At 38.6% G+C, this 25381-nt stretch overlaps 2 protein-coding genes across 6 annotated transcripts in view; one reads left to right on the top strand and one right to left on the bottom strand.

Moving 5' to 3' along the window:
- MAP3K19 (mitogen-activated protein kinase kinase kinase 19) overlaps positions 1-23267 on the bottom strand; it is a 41390-nt gene extending 18123 nt beyond the window's left edge. For 3 of the 5 annotated variants that reach the window (XM_055572744.1, XM_055572746.1, XM_055572745.1), the window contains exons 1-5: positions 23231-23252; positions 20854-20969; positions 10902-10998; positions 3208-3286; positions 1890-2149 (exon numbers count right to left, since the gene is read on the bottom strand). In XM_055572744.1, the coding sequence (XP_055428719.1) occupies positions 1890-2149; positions 3208-3286; positions 10902-10998; positions 20854-20969; positions 23231-23252 (574 nt within the window). Of the gene's footprint in view, positions 1-1889; positions 2150-3207; positions 3287-10901; positions 10999-20853; positions 20970-23230 lie in introns of all 5 variants that reach the window. The other 2 variants (XM_055572742.1, XM_055572743.1) reach the window with 2 other exon arrangements.
- Positions 1-25381, top strand: part of RAB3GAP1 (RAB3 GTPase activating protein catalytic subunit 1) — a 219026-nt gene that overhangs the window by 50238 nt on the left and 143407 nt on the right. The window lies entirely within an intron of this gene.

Here is a 25381-nt window from a genome sequence, read left to right as displayed (position 1 = left end):
CAGTGAACATTTGTGCCTTGAAGTAATAAGCACTCAATAAATGTTTACTGCTGTTGTTGCTACTAATTCAATATATTTTTTTAAATAGTTACACGTCAGATCTGGAGCTTTGTGTGGGGAGGTGTGATGGTTTTTGCCTTTGTCGTCTGGTGAAGACCAGCACATAAAAAGATAGTGACAATTTAGCATGATGTGTGTTGGTTGAAGACAAGGTTAGGATCCTATGGGAGACCAAAGGCATGGTGACTCACCCAGTCTTAGAGACATTCAGGAAGACTTTCCAGAGGAAGGCATATCTAAGAGCATACCTGAAGGATGGCTTAATGTTCCAGCGGCAAAAACAGTATGTGAAAATATTCACATATCTGTTCTGGGAATGGAAGACATTTGGTGGTGCTGATGTTTATCGTCCGGTGAGGAAGAGTGAAAAGAGAGGAGGCTGAACAGAGGCTGTGGAGAGCTGGGAGTGAACTTTACAGATTTCAAGGAATAAGACTCTTGGGTCTATATCACAGTCCAGCTTGATGCTGACTTTTACACACAGCCTCTAGAAACACAGCTTCAACATCAGGTCAACTGAAATCAGCCAGACAGGGAAGGACAACTATTCAATGATTTCACTTTTATGAGGGACCTAGAATAGTCTATTTCATAGAGATAGGAAGTAGAACAGTGGCTATCAGAGGTAACAGGAGAAAGGAGAGTTTAAGTTGAATGGTTGTTGGACTTCCCTGGTGGTCCAGTGTTAAGAATCCGCCTGCCAATGTCAGAAACATGGGTTTGATCCCTGGTCTGGGAAGATTCCACATGCCATGGAGCAACTAAACCTGTGAGCTACAACAAGAAAAGCCCTGCAGTGAGAAGCCTGAGTACCACAACTAGAGAAATCCCCACTCTGCAACTAGAGAAAGCCCTGACACAGCAATGAAGAGCCCATATGCCACAGTGATGACCCAGCACAGCCAAAAATAATCAATATATAAATAATGAAAGCATAAATTAAAAAAAGTCCTGTGGCTGTCAGGCTTCAGTTTTACAAGATGAAAAGTTCTGGAGATGCAGTGGTGATGTTCATGCCACAATGTAAATGTATTTAATGCCACTAAACTGTATGCTTAAAAATGGTTAAAGTAGTACATTTAATGTTATGAACATTTTACCGCAATAAATTTAAAATTAAAAAAAATTTAAACACTGTTTCTTTTTTTTTTTTAAATGCTGTTTCATTTAAAAATTTCATTTAAGCTCTCCTCTCACACCCTAATGCTTCCCTGGTGGCTCAGATGGTAAGTAGTCTGCCTGCAGTGCGGGAGACCCAGGTTCAATCCCTGGGTCAGCAGAAAGAAATGGCAACCCACTCCAGTAACCTTGCCTGGAAAATTCTATGAACAGAGGAGCCTGGCAGGCTACAGTCCATGGAGTTGCAAAGAGTCAGACACAACTGAGCGACTTCACTTTTCTGGCACCCAAATCCTATCATAATTATGCTTTTTTTTCTTTCTCCTTTGTTTGACATTTCCTCTGTTGTGCAATGCCCCTCATTGCAATAAGCCAATAAATGCCAAATTTGGGGCTGCAAGTTTGTCTCTGGCGGTTTAGGTCAATTGGTTTAGGACAGTGTTAAGCAGATATCAAAGACAGCAGTGCACTAAGGGGAAACGCTGGCATCAGTGTGCTATCTAGTAAATAAGTTTTGGGCCAGATAGAACAGCTAACTCAAATCTTGAATGAAAGTATCCTCACTGTATGCCCCCCAAAGCTCCCACAGATAATGATCAACCAAATATGAATTCCCTGTAAAGATTTTCAAATTCTCAAGAAAAAGATGAATAAAGAAATATTTATTGACCAAAGAATAAAGGAATCACTGTATAATTCAATGAACTCACCTTCAGATTTCCTTGGCTGCCCCTTCAGAAAGTGAGGAACATCTTCTCTGGCTACAGACTTGGAGATTATCGTTTCTAAGTGAGGTCTTGGCAACGAAAAGCCCAAGTTCATATTGAAGAGTTCCTGGGAATGTTCCTCTTTCTTTGCAAGTAAAGGCTCCGTGGTTACCATTTTTGTTCTGAAGCCCACCATCTCAATGTTTTTTGGAAGTGAAACAGAATGTGCTGGTGTCCATTCCTGATGCCCTGAGGTTATCTGACTAAAGGGGGGAGGAAATAGTTTAATTTAAAAGTCATTCCCTGTGGCGGATTCATTTTGATATTTGGCAAATCTAATACAGTTATGTAAAGTTTAAAAATAAAATAAAAAATAAAAAAAAAAAAAAAAAAGAACAAAGTTAAAAAAAAAAAAAAAAAAAATAAAAGTCATTCCCTATGTCTTCTGGATCTCCAGTTCTTAGCCCACCTGACATCACTGAAAAGTTTGGAGGACTATTTCCAAATGGTACTGCTGAGTGGAATAGCTGTATTGCTGAAAGAACAAGATCTCCCCATTCTCTGACTTGCTCCCCACCTCAGCAGCCCTCTGCCACTCACACTTTGGTTTTCCCAGTCTCTGTTTCCTCAAGCAGAGAAATCAGAGGAGGAAAAGGCAGGGATAAGGGGGTGCACCCTTGTACTTCTCCAAAGGCATTGACCAGAGGCCTTTGACCATTCTCCAAAGGCCCAGTACTTCTCAAACTATCTTTGGTGAAGAATCCATTTAAAATTTTACATTGCATTGTGGATTGAAACTTTTGTAAAATGTAATCAAAGTGAATGGCTATAAACATTAAACAAAAATTGAAAACATGAAAATAAAAAAATTTTCCACTATCAGATCAATAAATATAAAATTACTTGACTAAATGGCTACACACCTTTTTAAAGGTTTACATGTCCAAGTTCTATACTGACTTCATTATTGACTGGTAACAGGAGGACCTCAGAACTCTGTTTTGAGTGGCACTGCTGCAAGGTCAGCAAATGATGGTCCTTGGCCCAAATCCAGCCTCCAGTCTCACTTTGGTAGTTTGATTGGATCATACCCACACCCATTTGTTTCTATACCATCCATGGAGGCATTCAAGTTACAACTGCAGAGTTGACTCATTGGAACAGAGGCCATATGGCCCACAAAGCATGAAACTTTTATTATCCAGCTCTTGCCACAAAATTATTTATTATGACCCCTGCTTGGGGATGTTTTTCTGAATGTGGGTTGCCACACAAGTATATACTTTAATTCCAATCTAACCTTTCAAATAATACTTCTTACTTGTTTTCTTGTAAATCTTCTTGGCCCATTTCTTGGGGATGGCTGACATCTCTCGGAAAAGTAACAATAATCTCAACACCTATGAAAGTGCAGGTCATTAATAATAAGAAGAAAGTAATGAATTCCAGGGGTAATCAGGAATCAAATGTTTTATTTTTGGTTATTTGGCTCATGTATTCTTAGTAATTACATGATGAACATTAACTAGGACCTGAGTTTTAACCATCTTTGTATCTTTTCTGTCCTAAATAAATGCTTGCTTAAAGGGCAAAGAATTTTTATAACAAAACATTCCAGAGGTAAAATAAAGCTTTATGATGAGCAGTGTTTTCTTCCTGAATGGAGAAAACAAGGCCTCCTTCTGTAAAGTGTGACTGATATCACCTACTTCACAGGACTGTTGTGAGAATTAAATGAGATAATTTATGTTGCCCCATCGGAACTTGCTTATATTTGTCATTTGGTCATCTCTTATATGATTCCAAGGAACGACTTTTAGTATAACCCTTAAGACAGAAAGTTCCAACTTATAGAATGGATGCATGCCTACAAAATAGCACATTAAACAAACTGACATTAAAAACTAGTGTGGTGACTTTCCTGGTGGTACAGTGGATAGGAGTCTGCCTGCCAAGGCACAGGTTCAATCCCTGATCCAGGAAGATTTCACATGCCACAGGACAACTAAGCCCGTGCACCACAACTGCTGAAGCCTGCATGCCTAGAGGCTGGGCTCTGCAACAAGAGAAGCCACTGCAGTGAGAAGCCTGGGAACTGCAACTAGAGAACAGTCCCCACTCACCACAACTAGAGAGAGCCCTTGGGCAGCAATGCAGACACAGCACAATCAATAAATATATAAACAAAAAATAAATAAAATTCAAAATCCTAGTGTGAACCACACCAGAATTGTCTGTCCTTTAAGATTTTCCCTACTTTCTTCAATTTCAGTCTGAGTTTGAAGAGCTGACTGTGGCTCAGGAGCTGACTGTGGCTCAGACCATGAACTCCTTATTGCCAAATTCAGACTGAAATTGAAGAAAGTAGGGACAACCACTAGACCATTCAGGTATGACCTAAATCAAATCCCTTATGATTATATGGTGGAAGTGAGAAATAGACTTAAGGGCCTAGATCTGATAGATAGAGTGCCTGATGAACTATGGAATGAGGTTCCTGACATTGTACAGGAGACAGGGATCAAGACCATCCCCATAGAAAAGAAATGCAAAAAAGCAAAATGGCTGTCTGGGGAGGACTTACAAATAGCTGTGAAAAGAAGAGAAGCAAAAAGCAAAGGAGAAAAGGAAAGATATAAACATCTGAATGCAGAGTTCCAAAGAATAACAAGAAGAGATAAGAAAGCCTTCCTCAGCAATCAATGCAAAGAAATAGAGGAAAACAACAGAATGGGAAAGACTAGGGATCTCTTCAAGAAAATCAGAGATACCAAAGGAACATTTCATGCAAAGATGGGCTCGATAAAGGACAGAAATGGTATGGACCTAACAGAAGCAGAAGATATTAAGAAGAGGTGGCAAGAATACACAGAAGAACTGTACAAAAAAGATCTTCACGACCAAGATAATCACAATGGTGTGATCACTGACCTAGAGCCAGACATCCTGGAATGTGAAGTCAAGTGGGCCTTAGAAAGCATCACTACGAACAAAGCTAGTGGAGGTGATGGAATTCCAGTTGAGTTATTCCAAATCCTGAAAGATGATGCTGTGAAAGTGCTGCACTCAATATGCCAGCAAATTTGGAAAACTCAGCAGTGGCCACAGGACTGGAAAAGGTCAGTTTTCATTCCAATTCCAAAGAAAGGCAATGCCAAAGAATGCTTAAACTACCGCACAATTGCACTCATCTCACATGCTAGTAAAGTAATGCTCAAAATTCTCCAAGCCAGGCTTTAGCAATATGTGAACCGTGAACTTCCTGATGTTCAAGCTGGTTTTAGAAAAGGCAGAGGAACCAGAGATCAAATTGCCAACATCCGCTGGATCATGGAAAAAGCAAGAGAGTTCCAGAAAAACATCTATTTCTGCTTTATTGACTATGCCAAAGCCTTTGACTGTGTGGATCACAATAAACTGTGGAAAATTCTGAAAGAGATGGGAATACCAGACCACCTGATCTGCCTCTTGAGAAATTTGTATGCAGGTCAGGAAGCAACAGTTAGAACTGGACATGGAACAACAGACTGGTCCCAAATAGGAAAAGGAGTACGTCAAGGCTGTATATTGTCACCCTGTTTATTTAAGTTATATGCAGAGTACATCATGAGAAATGCTGGACTGGAAGAAACACAAGCTGGAATCAAGATTGTCGGGAGAAATAGCAATAACCTCAGATATGCAGATGACACCACCCTTATGGCAGAAAGTGAAGAGGAACTAAAAAGCCTCTTGATGAAAGTGAAAGTGGAGAGTGAAAAAGTTGGCTTAAAGCTCAACAGTCAGAAAATGAAGATCATGGCATCCGGTCCCACCACTTCATGGCAAATAGATGGGGAAACAGTGGAAACAGTGTCAGACTTTATTTTTCTGGGCTCCAAAATCACTACAGATGGTGGCCGCAGCCATGAAATTAAAAGACGCTTACTCCTTGGAAGGAAAGTTATGACCAACCTAGATAGCATATTCAAAAGCAGAGACATTATTTTGCCAACAAAGGTCCGTCTAGTCAAGGCTATGGTTTTCCTGTGGTCATGTATGGATGTGAGAGTTGGACTGTGAAGAAAGCTGAGTGCCAAAGAATTGATGCTTTTGAACTGTGGTGTTGGAGAAGACTCTTGAGAGTCCCTTGGACTGCAAGGAGATCCAACCAGTCCATTCTGAAGGAGATCAGTCCTGGGAGTTCTTTGGAAGGAATGATGCTAAAGCTGAAACTCCAGTACTTTGGCCACCTCACGCAAAGAGTTGACTCATTGGAAAAGACTCTGATGCTGGGAGGGATTGGGGGCAGGAGGAGAAGGGGACAACAGAGGATGAGATGGCTGGATGGCATCACTGACTCGATGGACGTGAGTCTGAGTGAACTCCGGGAGTTGGTGATGGACAGGGAGGCCTGGCGTGCTGCGATTCATGGGGTCGAAAAGAGTCGGACACGACTGAGCGGCTGATCTGATCTGATCTGATCTAAGATTTTCACCTGTTCACTTTTTCCTATTCAACAAACTTTTATCAAGTATATGCCAAGTGTAACTCATTGTGCTAAATGTAAGGAAACAAAGAAGGTACAGCTGTGGCCTTAGCAGAGACTATAAATAAGAAAGCGAAGAGCATAGCCAGATAAGCACTATGAAAGAAGTGTGCAATGTGTGTGTAGAACATAGAGGCATATCCTTCCAGGAAGATGTAGGGCTTTTCCCAGTATTCAGCTTATCCATCTATCTGTCAGAGCCATTCATTCAGTCTGTGGATGCTGGAGGAGCCATGGTTTTAATCAGCTCCATTGATCGAAGTATAGTAGAGAAGATTTGAGCAGGTCGTGAATCAGAGAGATCTGGATCTCCATCCCTCCTCTGCCACTTCCGGGGGGACCTTAGGAAAGTTACTTAATAGCTATTGTCATCAGTGTGTGCATGCTGTCTTGCTTCAGTCATGTCTGACTTTCTGTGACCCTATGGGCTATAACCCACCAGGCTCCTCTGTCCATGGGATTCTCTAGGCAAGAATACTGGAGTGGGTTGCCATGCCCTCCTCCAGGGAATCTTTCTGACCCAGGGATCGAACCTGCGTCTCTTAGGTCTCCTGCACTGGCAGGCGAGTTCTTTACCACTAGCACTACCTGGGAAGCCTAATCACCATCAGAGTATCAATTAAAGTTTTTATTATTTTTAAAGGACATTGGGTATTTTGTCAAATATATAGGAACCACCATAAGGAAAGCATTTTTAATGTTAAATGTTTATGCTTGTGTTATTTATAAGAGTGGTACATTTAAAAAAGGTAAATATTTGCAAAAGGAGTTTCGTGGTTTTTTTTTTTTTTTTTGCAATCTCTAAAAATGAAGTTCCCTTGGAATAGTGGATTTTCTTTTTAACTTTTCAAATATCCTATCACCACACTATGTAGCACAAAATGACAGGCTTGGGATTATAGAGCTGGGAGGAACTTTGAGGTCATCGGACCCAAACCTTTCATTTTAGAGATGAAAAAACTGACAGTCATGAGGTTGTGAGATGGCTCATAGCCACTTTTGTAATGAAGGCAGATGAATGTCTTTCATGCCATTTTTGTAGCCATCCTTGAGGGCAAACACCTAGCTGACGTGTTAGAGTAAGAAAAACATACAGCATACATTCCTAATAACTCAACCGCCAGTGAAAAGGATGCTCTGTAAGACTAGGCACAATTAGACTTTGCTGTAGAAGTTAGAAAATTGGGCAGTATCTTCACGTGAACATGTTCTTAACAATGACTGTATTTTTAGAATCATTGAGGACTAATAAACCTAGATGATTTTTTTAACCAAGAATGTTTTTAAGTAGATTTAATAAACTAAAAATTTGTTAATTGGTTGATTTCTCTTTTTTTAAACCAAGGAAGTAAGATGCAATAGCAAGTATAAGAAATTCCTGACTTTTTAGACATTGTGAAAAGTTAATGGTTCCTAAATGGGGAAAAAACATTTGGTCGTAAATGGCAGGGTGGGGGGAAGGATATTATAAAACTTTCTGACACTGAAATCATCTTGGAACATATATACTCTCTGTTTTGTCTTTTGAACACTGTGAGTGATCATAGGAGCTTCTGAACCTAAGAGTGGTCCAGGAAAGCAGATGTACTGTCACATGTGAAAATAAAACACTTGCTCCTATCTGAATGCATCTTTCCAGTAAGAAGATGCAAATTAACCCCACCAGAAAATGTTATAGTAGAGAGAAACTAAGAGGCATCATTTAAACACAACCAGAAACATAAACTTTCTTGCAGAAAAGGGGCAAATGATATTCATAAAGTCAGAAAATGATTAATTATTAATATAAGTGCTAAATTTTTAAAACAAAAACTTCTTTGGCCTAGCCTAATTCATTCAATGAAGAAAAATTATTTTCTCCAGAAAAGTCTTACTTTTCTGTGTTTTCTACTTGCTTTGTTTAAATGGATGGGAATCAAGGTTCAAAATATTTTGATAACCTCTCTACCTTTTGATAGTTTCCTAAATCATGATTTTCAACAGAATTTTTTACAGCTGCATTTACCAGTCTTTTTTTGCCACTAGTTTTCAGAAAGCTGAGTTGAGAGATGGATACCCAGGAGTTACACAAGAGAAGATACTATGGAGGTATCCTTTTGCTGATATGGGTGTCAACAGCGGAGGGAGGGTCTAAGTCAATGCAGAAGCATTTTGTATGCTAGTTGTGGCTGAGGCAGTGTGATCTGGGGGTCAGTGACCAGTTTTGAGATGTAGCTACAAGAATTCTTTATGACAATCCAACCTGGGATCTGTTCTTCTCCTTTGTTTTTCAGTGGTCTATGAACTTTTCTAGTAACTTTTAAAACTTCCTTTCTTTTCACTCAAGTAGAGCAGATTTTGTTATCTGCACCTAAGAATCCTGATAGATATACACTGTAAGCCTAGTAATTTTAGAAAATAGGTTCTCATACACTCACGAAAATAATAATTTTACATGCTCAATTTCCAGTCTACAAGGTTTGCATCTGATATGTTCTGGGAAAATAGCTGATTAAGGAATGCAAGAAGATTTTTATAATAAGGAAAAGGATGAGGGATTGGGATGAGAGGCAAATTGTATTTTATAAATTACCATCTGTAAAAGTTCATAAGAAAGCAAATGTGTGTTGCAGGAATATTTAGCTGTTAAAGACCAGGGCAGTGATCTAAACATTAGAGTTTATATATATTTTAGTTAGTGAAGCTTCCTTTTTAAAAGAATAATACAATGAACAAACAGATATAAATTAAATGATTAAATGTGCATATCTACCATCAAATAGTCACATGTATGTGCATAAAGTCTTTATAAAGTGTGCAAACACTTAAACATTAACAACCTGGGGTATGTTAGAAGCATGTAAATGGAATTTAAAGAGATTTATTGTTATTTAAGATGAATACAATGCACAATAATTCCCCAAACATTTTTATTTCAGATTTTGTGACTTGAAAGAGTTACTAGCTTACTGAAGACTCTTACCAACTATGAGAAGAAAACTTAGAAACATAATTTCTTCTTTAGAATGTATAACTCAAGTTATGAAAGCTTAAAACTGCAAGAAGTTAGTTGAGATGCTGCCTAAGTGTTATGGTTCCTACATGAAAATCTAAAATATTACATACAAATTGATTTTAAAAATATTATTAATATGAAGGGACTTTCCTGGAGGCTCAGATGGTAAAGAATTTGCCTACAATTCAGGAGAACCGGGTTCAATTCCTATAAGCACCTCAAATGGTATGTCATCTCTAAATTGAGCTGAATAAACACAGTATTTAAACTCTTAGAAGGTGATTGGGACACAACTGGGCTTCTGAGAACTCAGATTTGAAGTCTTTGAAACTCAAAGGCAGATCACAAGGACTACTTGGAGGGGATCAGGACTTGTTTATTTTAATTAGGTCTTTCAGGGTTCATGATGTTTATAGTTTCTTCCCTGCCCTCAGCCAGGAGAAAGGAGGTACAGAGTGAGTTTGGGAAAGATGGGAGGCTTCCCAGAAGAGGGCAGCATTGCATAAGGGGTCAAAGGAGACAGTGGCTAAGCTAGCCCTTCAGGGTGGTTAACGGGGATGAGAAAAAAGACATCCAAGAGGGCAGCTTCCCTGGAGTGTTAGAAAGGCAAGTAGGAAAATTACCAGAAAAGAGATTGGAGCAGTTCAAATAAACGTTTCATTTAAGAAGTTTATAGGGGAGTAGATGACAGACAAATGTGATCGCTGTGATGACTATGTTCTGCAGTGAGAATCTGTAAATACCTTGTGATCTGTTCAATGCAAGGGCATTTAGGGATAGGACAGGATGACACATTTGGAATGGGTGTTGTTTTGGAAAATTCCAGACTTATGGCCTCCTAGAATACAAGAGTGCAACTTTGGCCTTTAGTTCTTTGTTCAGTCCCCCAACTCCCCCCTCAAGGGAAGAGGTCTGGGATGACAGCTAATGGAGAAATGTTTGGTCCTGGAAGAGAATAAGGCTTCCCAGGTAGCACTAGTGGTAAAGAACCCACCTGCCAAGGCAGGAGACATAAGAGAAGTGGGTTCAATCCCTGAGTTGGGAAGATTCCCCTGGAGGAGGGCATGGTATACTCACTCCAGTATTCTTGCCTGGTGAATCCATAGGATAGACATGGTGGTCTACAGTCCATAGCGTCACAAAGAGTCGGACACAACTAAAGTGACTTAGCACGCACACATGCATGGAAGAGAACAGATCCCCATAGCTGCTGGAAGATTTTGAGAGAAAAGAAGTGAGGGAAAAGGTGCTACCAGACAAAAAAGGAGGGAGCTGAGAACAGCAGGTTGAGCTAGAGTAGAGTAGAACAAAGGAGAGACTGGATAGGTTGCCAAGACTCACTGATTCAAATATGGACCAAAGGCTAGGATTTCTTTTCCTCTATGCTTGTCTGAGATTTCAAAGCTCTGCACTGAGCATGACTGAAATTAGGGGGAAAATCCAAATAATCAATATTGTCTTTGTAAACACATCAAGGACAGAAGATGGATACCTTCTGTCCTGGGTTGCCAGTCTTGTCCATCACCACTTGGATCTCCTTCTTCACTAATCAATATGGAATGAGAGCAGTAATCATCTTGGTCAGACTCCTGAAATATCATAAAATAGAAACTCAGTTTTTCAGTGTAATACTTGGTTGGCAGGGTGAATGTTGATTTTTTTTTTTTCTAGGCTAAAGTTTCACACTGCTGATTCCTTTTAAATCGATAAAGTATTCAGGACTAAAATAATGGGAACGTGTTTGTCTCCAGAGCACCAGGCTTAGACAGACGTGAACGTGATTAATTGCATAATCAAAGATGACGATCAAAGCTGAAATTGCATAAACACAGAGAAATTCAATATTTTATACTTTATCATGTCTGTATTCAGGCTGTTAAGCTGCCAACAATTCCATCCGAGTGGGTAACTGGAAAGAATCCTTTGGCCACAGCCAGTGAACAACCCCAAAGGAACATGGTCTTTTCCATAATGCCTCCCTGGGGCATCATTTACAGATGGTGAGGGTGGAAATCCTTGCCCCACATGGAAGCTGCAGATATAACCTTAGACTGAAAGGAGGCAGCAAAGCTGATTGAAGTTTTCACTATGACAGCCTTCTGATCTAATCGTGTTATGCAACTTCTCAAACTTCCCTTTTACGATCTAGAAAATGATCACACTGCTGAAAAACATGGTTAAAAAACAGCTTAACTTATAAAAAAAACAACCAGCTTGACTTACAAAAAGTATTCCTGACTCTCGAAAGAAGAAATGTTTTCTACGAGAATGCATTGTTGTTGATAGGCTCCTCCTTTAGAAGTTGTTGCTGGTGAGTTTGCCCCTTTTAGTGGTTAGAACAGTGATAGATGCAAGTAGTAGTTAAAATACCCCGTCCTACCTGGATGTTATAATTAGCATTCTGGCTTCTGTGACCCAGATGAACGGTCTAGTTAAGCAGACTATTGGATAAAAAGTCTTTGCCCTAAATGCAGATGTTTGTTGGACAAGCGAGCAGACTTTATCATAAGGCCTCTGATATTTCATTCACTAATTCCCAAAAGAGAGTGGGAATCTTTTCACCTTGTTCATTTGACTTATCACTACCATTAAAATATTTTAGGTGTTCAATTTTTTGAAAACTTTTTATTTTGTATTGGGGTGAGACCGATTAACGATGTTGCGGTAGTTTCAGGTGAACAGGGAAGGGATTCAGCCACACATAGTCATGTATCCATTCTCCCTCAAACCACCCTCGCATCCAGGCTGGCACATGCCATTGAGTGGAGTTCCATGTGCTATACAATAGGTCCTTGTTGGTTATTCATTTTAAATATAGTAGTGTGTACCTGAGCATCCCAAACTCCTTAAGTGTCCCTTCCCCTTGGTGGAAGGTGTTCACTTATAAGAGCTTAGTTATCATATTTTACTTTATACAGCAGTACACGCTTTGTAAAGCATTCTCTACCTCCCAGCACAGGTTAGGGGTCCTACCTCAAACCATCCTGGTTGTCAATGGCAGATGGGACAGCTGGATAGGTTCGTTCTGATCCTAGACTGTTGTCAATTTCACTGCTTATTCTTTGCATTTCAAAAATTCTACCACTCTCTGGCAAATTTCTTCTCCCTCCCATCCAATTACAAAGCATGAGTGGTAGGGGATTACTATTTTATAAAATGTGTAGAAATACCAAAACAGCAGTTCTTTAAAGAGCAGGAGACAAAATCACCTATAATCCTACAAATAAAAAGCAAACTCTGTTCACACAGACAGGATATTTTCTTTTTCCTAAGTGTTTAATAATAGAGCTGTATCATGTCATTTCATATCTGGCTTTTTTACTTATGATGTATAAATTACATAGCAATTTACTAACTAAATATCATTTTAATGGAATTTTATCAGAGGGTCATAAAGATGTTTAGTAAGTCCCATAAGTGTTATGATATAAACCCCATCATGCATAGTAGGCAGTTTTTAATTCTTCATTATCACACATAGTGCTGTGAACATCTTTACAAGTAATACTCCAATTTTGTATTATCTCTTTAGAGTAGATTCTTAGATATGGAATTATAAGCAATTATTGATCTGAAGAATATTAGAATTTTTTTTACATACGTTGCTTTAAAAGTAAATTTACACTTACTACTTACTGTCCGCTAGCAGTGCATAAGTCTGTTTCACTACCTTTTCACTTATCAATTATCAATTTTCATTTTTAGTAATGTGATATATGATCTGATTGTTTGAATGTGCATGCTTTTGTTAGTAGAAATGTTGGAGATAGTTTCAGATGTTTAGGGACCACTGAAGTTTCCTTCTTAGTATATATAATTTCTTTTCATATCATGTCTAGAACACTCTATGAGACTTCAGAATATATCTCTTCCATTTCATATAATTAGAGTGTTTCAATGAAATTTTTAGGCTGAATAAAACTAATTAACACTAATTTTTAGTGTTAAATATATAACTGGTTCTCATTTCAAGTTTCTATGTTGATTAATGATCTGCGGTTGGTCTCAACTGCTCAGTTCATTTATTATTTGGTCCTTGAGGAAAAGTTGGAAGATGCAGAGTATGGGCAAACTACCTGCAAAACCCATAACAATGACTAGCATTTATCCATACAGTGCCAGACACTGCTGGACCTTTCACATATTAGCTAACTTAATCCTCACAAAAACTCTAAAGGTAGAAACTATTACTCCATTTATACATGAGGTTCAGAGGAGTTAAGTAACTTAACCAAGGTCACCTAGCAAGCCAAATTCACACCCAGACTCTGAAGTCTGGTTACAGAATTCATAATCACTCTGCTTTCTTGCTACTATGAAAAATTTGAAACAAGAGAGTCTCAACAAGAACCAGAAGGAAAATTAATAATGGTGAGAAAATTAAGAGAAAGAATACCCAAACATAATTTATAATTTTTGCACAGGAAAAAATAAAAGATGTGTGATCCCTACAAACTCCTGACAAAAAAACTTCTTCCTTAAAAAAAAAAACAAAACTGAAAAACCATAAGCATCACAAACAAAAAGGATGTGGGGAATCATACCTACTTTGAAGAGTAACATGAAAATGAAGACAAAAACGGCAACAGCTCAGAATCTTCTGTTTCTTTTAGAATCTTAAATATGAATGACTTTAATAGACTTCCCTTGTGGCTCAGCTGAAGAATCCACCTGCAATGTGGATCAAACCCAGGGTTTGATCCCTGGGTTGGGAAGATCCCCTGGAGAAGGGAAAGGCTACCCACTCCTGTATCCTGCCTGGAGAATTCCATGGACTGTATAGTCTGTGGGGCCGCAAAGAGTGGGACCTGACTGAGCGACTTTCACTTTCACTGGGTGACGGAGGAAGGGTTGAAATAATGCGGTCTTGAGTGAAGGAGATAAAACGTTAGAATAGCACATCCCAAATAAATGGAGCCCATCAACCATTCACAGTAACGCAAGAGGTGACAACAGACTAGACAGCATAGCATTCTAATCTGCAAACAACAGAATGCCAACCACACAGAAAAGAGGCATAGAAATCATACGCAATTAAATTTGGAAAGAAGATTCTTCTTAGATGAAAAGCAGATTGGCAGAGGCCGGGAAGAGCCTCTCAGGAGCAATCCTACAAGCAAAGCAGCTGCGTATATTTGTAAACTATAAAAACCTATTGCAGATAACCCAAAAAGAAAGCAAGCTTTCATTCAAAGAAAAGAAGTAAAGAAAGACCTTGGTTTTTTTTTTTATTTAAACCCTAGAGAAAGCACTAGAAAGAAGCAAATTCAATAGTGAGAGTCTATCTCTCCCTCAAAAATGAGTTCAAAGTTATTTCAACCATAATAAGAAAAATATAGAGTGAAAGTTCAAAAAATATCTTAGAACTGCATAAAAAATTAACTAAATTTGAAGGGACTTTGAGTCTTTAAAAAAAAAAAAAAGCAAGTTTCCTAACTATACCACAAAAAAATGAAAAGTAAGTGTGTTTTCTTTTATCAATTTCTTTCTTTTTAAAATTTATTTTATTTTTATTTATTTGGCTGCAGTAAGCATATGGAATCCACCTCCCTGACCAGGGATCACACCCAGGCCCACTGCACTGGAAGGCAGATTCTTAACGACTGGACCACCAGGGAAGTCCCCTCCTGCTGTCTCTTGAGTTACTAAAGTGATATCTTACCTATTCCTTAGCTCATTCATCTGGCAAATCACTGGAGCAGTCAATCTGGGGACAGACTCAGGAGGATGAAGTCAGAGAATGGGTACCGTGGTCTGGGTGGGGTTAGTCTATGAGCCAAGGTTTGGGTGGGATTAGAAAGAGGAAAAAGTAAGGGACATTGGACTTGGAGCTGTGAGGGTTTAAGGCCAAGACTGATTTTCATCCTGATCCTATGATTTGCTCTATGTGCTGTGCTGTGCTGAGCTAAGTCACTTCAGTCATGTCCGATTCTTTGTGACCCTATGGACTGAAGCCCGCCAGGCTCCTCTGTCCATGGTATTCTCCAGGCAAGAATAGTGGAGTGGGTTGACCTGCCCTCTTCCAGGGGATCAAACCCGTGTCCGACCCAGAAATCAAACCCTCGTCTCCTGTGTTGTCTGCATTGCAAGGCAGATTCTTAACCACTGGAGCTTCAGGGAAGTCCCAAAGCTTTGATTTTTAGATCAGCTAGGTTCTATCACTGGGGTGGTTACTGTTTCTCCTCCTTGCAAGTTGAGAAGAACAGAGGCTACTTTGCAAAGCAGTTAACGGTAGTCACTTCTCTTGGTGGCAATTCCTGGGTGAGAGTCTTGTGAGCCGCTGGGCCTTCCCTGTGGAGCCTGATGGGAGCTGTGTGTCCTGAGAACAGGGGAGAGAGTGGGACAGGTGGACTTTGCAGATAGTGAATGGGCCGGAAGTAGGTAAGTACTCTTAAATGGTGTGATAATGGCCATCTATGCATGCTAAGTCCTTCAGTTGTTTCTAACTCTTTGTGACCCCATGGACTGTAGCTGACCAGGCGCCTCCATCCATGGAATTCTCCAGGCAAGAATACTGGAGAGTATTGCCATGCCCTCCTCCAGGGGATCTTCCTGACCCAGGAATCAAACCCATGTCTCTTATGTCTCCTGCATTGGCAGACTGATTATTTACCACTAGCGCCACCTGGGAAGCCCCATCTGCTCTATTCATCTGCTATTAATAACTTGGCCAGAGGAAGGAGATGAAATGTTAGGCTGGGCAAGAAACGGGGAAAGGAGAGTCACCTCTCTCCTCATTGACGTACTGACTCACTGGTGACTTCGAAAAAAAGCAAGCCTCTTAAGGAAGTAGGTTGGGATCTTTTTACTGGTGATAACAGCAAAAAAGGTAAACAACCCCCACCTCCTGCCCCCAAAAGATAAAGTGATACATTACCTTCTGCCTTATTATTGCAGTTGACAATTGAATATTCTTATATCCTGTCCCCATCCTTCCAATAAATTCACCCTCTTTTTCTTATAAAATCAATAGGCAAAGTTTAAATTATGATTATTTGAGTATTGTACTATACTGTATGTATTGTACTATAGTCATGCAATAGAAATGTAGTATGATTATACTTTCTTTCTTGCATAACTTTTTTCATACATTAACTCCAAATCCCTTTTTTTATTTCATTCACAATTTTATTTAATATTTAATTCATTTTCTTATATTTTTTAAAATCTTAAATCTTCCCAACCTCCAGTGGTCTTTCCACATGGTTAAATATATCAGAAAATATACCAGTTCCACCTTCTTCTTGGAAATCCCCATTATCCTGTTCTTCCTCACCTCTCCCTTTCCCCAGTGATTGGAGCTCTTTGTTCTCCAGACTTCATACATGGGTTGAAGCCCTGGGACTTGCTTTCTGCTTTATACCAGGGATATCCTCCTCTCTTGTGTTGGGTTCCAGATCCTCTGAATCATGGATCCAATTTTCCCTTCTATTTTTATCTTATCCCCTTAATTTAAAAGAATACATAGTAGCTTCCTTAAAAGGCATGTGAAATGTAGAACGTTTGCTCATTTGCATGTCTGAAAAATGTCTTTATTCAACTCTAATATTTGGGGAAACAGTGTCAGACTTTATCTTTTGGGGCTCCAAAATCACTGCAGATGGTGACTGCAGCCATGAAATTAAAAGACGCTTACTCCTTGGAAGAAAAGTTATGACCAACCTAGATAGCATATTCAAAAGCAGAGACATTACTTTGCCAACAAAGGTTCGTCTAGTCAAGGCTATGGTTTTTCCAGTGGTCATATATGGTTGCGAGAGTTGGACTGTGAAGAAAGCTGAGTGCCGAAGAATGGATGCTTTTGAACTGTGGTGTTGGAGAAGACTCTTGAGAGTCCCATGGACTGCAAGGAGATCCAACCAGTCCATTCTAAAGGAGATCAGCCCTGGGTGTTCTTTGGAAAGACTGATGCTAAAGCTGAAACTCCAATACTTTGGTCACCTCATGTGAAGAGTTGACTCGTTGGAAAAGACTCTGATGCTGGGAGGGATTGGGGGCAGGAGGAAAAGAGGATGACAGAGGATGAGATGGCTAGATGGCATCACCGACTCGATGGACCTGAGTTTGAGTGAACTCCGGGAGATGGTGATGGACAGGGAGGCCTGGCGTGCTGCAATTCATGGGGTTGCAAAGAGTCGGACATGACTGAGCGACTGAACTGAACTGAATATTTGATTTATAGTTTTCTGAATATAAAATACTAGATTGAAAACCATATTCTTTGCTCAGATATCTGAAGGCATTCACTCCTTCCCTTTAATTTACTTTTTTAAAATTTTATTTTTTAATTGAAGGATAATTGCTTTACAGAATTTTGTTGTTTTCTGTCAAGCCTCAACATGAATCAGCCATAGGTATACATATATCCCCTCCCTCTTGAACCTCCCTCCCATTTCCTTCCCCATCCCACCCCTCTAGGTTGATACAGAGCCCCTGTTTGAGTTTCCTGAGACATACAGCAAATTCTCATTGGCTATCTACTTTACATATGGTAATTTAAGTTTCCCACGTTACTCTCTCCATACATCTCACACTCTTCTCCCCTCTCCCCATGTCCATAAGTCTGTTCTCTATGTTTGTTTCTCCATCGCTGCCCTGCAAATAAATTCTTTGGTACCATCTTTCTAGATTCTATATATATGCATTAGCACATGATGTTTATCTTTCTCTTTCTGACTTACTTCACTCTGTACAATAGGTTCTAGTTTCATCCACCTCATTAAAACTGATTCAAATGTATTCCTTTTTATGGCTGAGTAATATCCCATTGTGTATATTTACTTTTAAGAATAGCATATATTCAGGAATGTGCACATATCAAAACTGTATAGATTCATGAATTTTTATAAGTTGAACATACTCCTAAGTCAAGTAAAAGTCTTCTTAGACGTAATATAAAAATCAATACCCATAAGGGAAAAATGGATAAATTGATTTTCATCAAAAATAAGAACTTTTGTTTGGTAAAAGAGCTGTTAAAAAGATGAAAAAAGTAAACCAAATTTTTCTCATTGACTAGCAGAAAATATTTGTGAGTTACACATCCAGAATATATAAAGAATTCTCTAAACCCAACAATAAGACAAAGAATTCAATCAGAAAATGGACAAAATATTTGAATAATTATAGCTGTTGGCAAATACATTTTTTAAAAAAGGTTTAACGTTGTTCATTAGGGAAATGCAAATTATAACCACAATGAGATACCATCATATACCTATTTTGGTTAAAAATTTTTTAAATGGTTAAAATAAAAAATACTGATAGTACCAAATGCCGCCAAGGGTATAGAGACATTGGATCTCTCATTTACTGCTGGTGGGAATATAAAATGGTTAGAGCCACTCTAGAAAATTGTTAGGCAGCTTTAAAAAAAATTAAACATACATTTACCAAATGACGCACTAATTGGATTCCTGGGCATGTATCCTAGAGAAATAAAAACATAAATTCACACAAAAATTTGTACATAGATGTTCATGGTAGCTTTATATGTAATAGCCCCAAACTGGAAACAACCTAAATGTCTTTCAACAGATGAACAGCTAAATAAACTGTGGGACAAAATAAAATTGTAATAGAATACTACTTAGCAACATAAAGAAACTATTGATACATAGAACAACTTGGATCTATCTCAGGAGTGTTATGCTCAGTAGAAAAAGCCAATCTCAAAAGTTTACACGTATGATAATGCCATTTATATGACATTCTTTTTTTTTATTTTAAAATTTTTTATTTATTTTTAATGGAGGATAATTGCTTTACAATGTTGTGTTGGTTTCTGCTTTACAACAAAGTGAATCAACAATAAGTATACATATATTCTCCTCCTTCTTGAGCTTCTCTTCCACCTCCCCACAGGAAATTTATAGAAAATAAAATGCAAAATACCAATATAGCTGTAAAAGGTGATACCCTCAATAATCAACAAGGAAATTAAAAAATAAAACAAAAATTCTGATGCCAATTTTTCATCCTTTAGATTAGCAAAAATTACAGGTTGATTATAGCAAGTGTAGCTAAGATTGTCAGCAGTTGCATATCATATATGACATTCTTGAAGTGATGAAACAATAGAGATGGAGAACAGATCAGTGGTTGCAGAGAGACCATGGCAATTAAGAGTGTAGTAAGGGGGTTCCTTTGTGGTAACAGAACAGTTTTGTATCTCCACCAAAGATTCAGGGGATAAAGTGTCACAGAACTACGCACACAGGCACACACAAACAGAAGAAAGAAAAAGGAATGCACGTAAAAACCAGTGAAATCCAAGGAAGGTCTGTAGTCTAGTTCATTGTGTTGTTGGGTTAATGTCAATTTTCTAGTTTAGACAATCAGCTACAGTTACAATAATTCCCATTGAGGAAAGCCGGTGAAGGTTATACAGGAACTCTCTGTACTATTTTTACAAGTGCTTATGAATCTATAGTTATTTCAGACTACTTTTTTACTTAAATTTTTGGTTTTTGTTTTCTTTATTGTCTTAGAATAATTTTTGGAAAGAGAAAGGTACAAAAAGATCTTACTTACTACACTATCTCTAAAACTCTTCACATGGTTTCTGTCTATTATAGTCCATACCTCATTAACTTGTAAAAATAAACACATTTGTGGTCATATTCTTTTTACCAATAAAATATAGAGTAGTAATTTTTAAAAAATTGTCACCATTGTGCCCCATGTGGGATCTTAGTTTCCCAACCAGGGATTGAACCCAGGGCTCCCAACTTTGCTCCCACTCCCACCCCTGCAGTGAAAGCATTGAGTCCTAACCACTAGACCGTCAGGGAATTCCTATAGAGTTGTAATATTTTTAACTGTTTGGACTATGTTAAATTTTATAAAAATTCAAAAAATACAAATGAATAGACAGTACAAAGTTCTTCTCCATTTCAGTCCTTTTAGGCAACCACTGTTAACAGTTTATTATACCTTTCGGAAAGCATTCCATCATTTTCTGTGGGGCATAATGTTTGTTACTAGCACTATTACTATACTTTGTGAAGTTATTCATCATGGGCAGGGGGTAATGACCAGGACCAAGAGGAGGCACCTCTTTTGTGGTATCCTAGGATGGATTTGACATGAACAGAATAAAGATTTTCTCTTCCTTCACATTAACATGCATAAAGACAAGCTACATTTTATTATTTAGCATGGATTCAGCTGCAACAATATTCTATGGTATACACATACACGCATAATGTATGAGACTCGGAATTGACTAGCTAATTACTGCCTTGAGATTAAACTCATGAAGCACTATGATTAATTATGCTTTAAGTTTCCTTATAATCACATTTAAATACATAATTGTAATATATTTTTGTTATAAATATTCAAGCAACTTAAATTAAGTAGATATAAATGAAGTAAATGTAGATGCAGTAGGTTATCCCTTTTTCTGTTAGTGTTTCTATTTAAAGCTTAGAGCGTCTCACCTCACTGCTGCTGATGCTCTGCAAGATTATATTTTGGTTTTTAGTAACTGTCATCATATCAGTTGGAGAAGAGTTTGTATCATGACAAATGTCAAGCAATGATTCAGCATGGCTTTCTGCCAAAAGAAACATAAAAATGTGTTTTGATAAGCTGCATCTCCAGCAATTTCACAGCAACATCTAGCATTAGGTTCTAAAAATGAGTTCCATTTTGTTTAAAATTTTCTTGAAATAGTGATCTGGGATCCTGAGGAAGCTTTGGGCCATAATTTTCACCGGAAAAAATGTGAGGACAAAAGGAATCCACAGAATGAAGGCGTTTTTGTTTGTTTGTTTTTTAAAAAGGGGGCAATGTTGCTAAGTGTAACCCCTAATAAGGGGCTGGGGATTATATTTGTGCTATAGTTGCCGAAGACAAAAGTGCTCAGCTGCTTGGAGCACCTTTCCCGTCTAGCACTTGAAGCCACATTAAATTGAGAGTTCTGAACACCAGACAATGGATTCCCAGTTAGTTCCTGGAGGACACTGTTCTCTTACATACCCTTCTCCTCTTATCTTGACTTTTTCAGATAAGCATGCGCTCTACCGTGAAAACTTCTTCCTCTTGCATCTCTTCCTATTTCATTGATCTTATTTCATTGATCTTATGAGTGATACAAAATTGAACGAGTGATCTCTACTCATAGCCTGCATTTCTTCACCATATTTTCTTTTTTCACTCCTTGCAACCTTTCTACTGCCTCCGTCCTACCATTGAAACCCTCACTTTCTTATCACATCTGCTTTGTAAACTTTTTTCCAATTTGATGCTGCTTCCCACCCCTTCTTTCTTGCAGTTCTCTCCTAATTCTCCTCCTTCCTTTCTTATACCTCAGTCCATGTGTACCTTCTCTGCCCAGCTCCTGCAATTTTCTCACCATCATCGATCCTTTAGTGATCTTACCTACTCTCAGATCTTCACAGTCTGTAGAGAACTTGCAGAGAACTTGTAGAGTTCTTGCAAAAAAACTCTTGAGTTTCTTTGTAGAGTTCTTCCTTGTAAAGAACTCGCAAAGAAACCCATCAATCCATCTTATCCAATCCTTTCCCACAAGCTCTGGCCTACAGAAAATTGCTACTTTGAAGATCACAAGTTCTCATCAAATGAGTGTTTTAGAACCCATTACCTTCAACATCCGCACCAAGCCATAGTGTTCTCCTATTTTGTTAGTTGTATTTCTACCTCCCTACTTCCTAGGGCTAAAACTTTGGAATCATGTTTAACTCAAGCCTCTCAACCCTTGTCTATATGTCTCCTCTATCAGCTTTGCATCACTATATTCTGTGAATTCTTTCACATTCTCTTAAACTCACATACCTAGAACCTCTCAGGCCCACTACATGCCATGTCCAAAGTCTCTTTTCCTGATCCTTGCAACCACGCACAGGTACTTCTATAGTTTCTTAATAGAGCTTGCTTGTCATGAGTCTCTTCCTCTCCTAAAACATGGCTTTCATCATTCCCTGTCTTAAAATTCTTCAGTGACTCTATTTCATTGCAAAAAAAAAAAGTTATGTCCTTCAGTCTGACATTTAATGAGTCTTTGATGGACTCAGTCTCTCTGTGTATCTAATCTTCTGTATTCCTTTGCCCTGACATGAACTGTTGGTTCTAGTCTTTGGTTCGCCCCTGGGATGAGCCATGCTCACTTACAGCATGATGCCTCTGTCCACAAAATCAGCTCTCATGGTTTTTTTTAGAACCAGATTGAGTCTTACCTCTTCCATGAAACCTTCCTGGGGATAGCCTTGTTCCCTGTCCAGAACTCCCAACAAAAATCCAATCAGACAATAAAGTCAAGCAGTTTTCATGAAGTCACACATGGCTCAGTGGCACTTTTTCCATTACATTTTTTTCTGTGGCTGTTTTTTGTCTTGCTCAGACGCTTTCTCCATGCCTATATCACATCTTTTTGCTTCCTTCATATTTTATCCAGCATTAGAGAACCACAGCAAGTCCTTCTTCCCCTTTCAAGTTTATAACAACCTCTTTCTCTTCTGACTGATGTGGTGTGTCCCTGACTGTACTGAACACTTTCAGAAGTTTGGACCACATCTTAGTCTTCTTTGCCTATCTCAGAGTACCTAACTTTGGGTCTTGTACAAAGTCCCTGGACTATAAATAGCTATTCACTTGATTTCTTTTTTTTATTTAATTAAAGTATCTATTTACAATGTTGTGTTAACATCTACTGTACAACAGAGTGATTCAGTTACACATATATATACATTTAGCTTGACTTCTTTAAGAGGATCCATCAAATACATGTAAAAAACAAAAGTTTTCTAATAGGGCTTTTATAGTTAGAGAATTTCAAAAGTGAAATAAAAATATTACCTGGTTTTGGCATAGAATTCATTAAAATGTCCAATAACTGCTGCTTTCTGAAACTCTCTATTTGTGACACATAATGTATTGCTGATTTTCCACTAAAATCACAGAGTTTAGGGTCTCTAGGAAGAATAGAATCAACATCAAAGATTACTGAGTTAAATCTATTGAAAAAGAAAACCAATATGAGAGGAAAAACATTGACATCAAATAAATAAAAATAATTTTATATAGTTTGGGGATAGCAATAATGAATTCAAAATGCATGAGAGACAGAGAGAGAAAATTTTCAAGATTTTTAACTGAAGGGAATATGTTACATATTTTAGGCCACTTCTAGCCTAAAAACATTCTAATAATTTGCTGAAAATTTTCAACCTTGGACAAGAAGTTTCATAATTCTTTAATAATGCATAAAGCAAGTAAAGATAAAAACATCTTGATAAACTGTTATCTTATCATCCCAAATAGCTGGCTTCATTGATTTTTTTCTTCTCAGTGCTTTAGCTAACTGCTTATTCTCAATATTTCTTTTTCCTAACTCTAATACCGAGCTCTTTTATTATTCAAAATAGAATAATGCTAGTAGAATGGCCTAGCATTTCACCTTGAAATTAAACTGACATACTTATTTCGCAGACGCTTGGTTGAGTGGAGTGATCTTATCATAGAGCCTCTCTGTATGATTTTTCATTCCTCTTGTCCTGTGATTGCTAAGCCCCATGGCTGATCTTAGAGTTCCTTGCATCAGTGCAAATCTCCTGTCTATGCCGCCATGGATCCTAGAATTAGACATCAGCTCAAAGAGGTCCAGAAGGTAAATGATGGAAACTCTGTTTACAGATTATGGTGAGGGAAACAATGGCTAGACTTGCTTCACCAGTCACATTCTGTTTTTATTGGCTGTGTGGCATGTGAGATCTTTGTTCCCCGACCAGGGCCTGAACCACACCCCCTGCAGTGGAAGCACAGAGTCTTAACCACTGGACCACTAGAGAAGTCCCAGGTTAATGTTTTATGATCTATAATAATATTCTTAGGGCCTTTTCTCCCTCCATGCTCATGGTTCAAAAGAATTAGCATAGGTCCAAGAATCAAGGGACTGCTGCTAACCTTAATACATGGCCTTAGGCAAGTCACTTAGCTCTCTGGGACCTTAGTTTGCTCAGTTCAGTTCAACTCAGTCGCTCAGTCACGTTCGACTTTTTGCAACCCCATGGACTGCAGCATTCCAGGCCTCCCTATCCATCACCAACTCCTGGAGTTTACTCAAATTCATGTCCATTAGTCAGTGATGCCATCCTCTGTGGTCCCCTTTTCCTCCTGCTTTCATTCTTTCCCAGCATCAGGGTCTTTTCAAATGAGTCAGTTCTTTGCATCAGGTGGTGAAAGTACTGGAGTTTCAGCTTCAGCATCAGTCCTTCCAATGAATATTCAGGACTGATTTCCTTTAAGATGGACTGGTTGGCTGTCCTTGCAGTCCAAGGAACTCTCAAGAGTCTTCTCCAATACTACAGTTCAAAAGCATCAATTCTTTGGCACTCAGGTTTCTTTATAGTCCAACTCTCACATCCATATGACTGCTGGAAAAGCTATAGCTTTGACTAGATGGGCCTTTGTTACCCAAGTAATGTCTCTGCTTTTTAATATGTTGTCTAAGTTGGTCATAACTTTTCTTCCAACTTTTCCTTTTTTAATTTCAGAGCTGCAGTCACCATCCTCGGTGATTTTGGAGCCCCCCCAAAATAAAGTCTGTCACTGTTTCCATTGCTTCCCCATCTATTTGCCATGACGTGATGGGACCAGATGCCATGATCTTAGTTTTCTGAATGTTGAGTTTTAAGCCAACTTTTTCACTCTCTTCTTTCACTTTCACCAAGAGGCTCTTTAGTTCTTCTTTGCTTTCTGCCATAGGGTGGTGTCATCTGCATATCTGAGGTTATTGATATTTCTCCCAAAATCTTACTCCAGCTTGTGCTTCATCCAGCCTGACACTTTGCATGATGTATTCTCAGTTTCAGTTCAGTCACTCAGTCATGTCCGACTCTTTGCGACCCCATGAATTGCAGCACACCAGGCCTCCCTGTCCATCACCAACTCCCGGAGTTCACTGAAACTCACGTCCATTGAGTCAGTGATGCCACCCAGCCATCTCAT

This window comes from Bubalus kerabau, chromosome 3 (assembly GCF_029407905.1).
Source record: "Bubalus kerabau isolate K-KA32 ecotype Philippines breed swamp buffalo chromosome 3, PCC_UOA_SB_1v2, whole genome shotgun sequence".
Taxonomy (NCBI): domain Eukaryota; kingdom Metazoa; phylum Chordata; class Mammalia; order Artiodactyla; family Bovidae; genus Bubalus; species Bubalus kerabau.
This window is presented reverse-complemented; position numbering and strand designations above follow the sequence as displayed.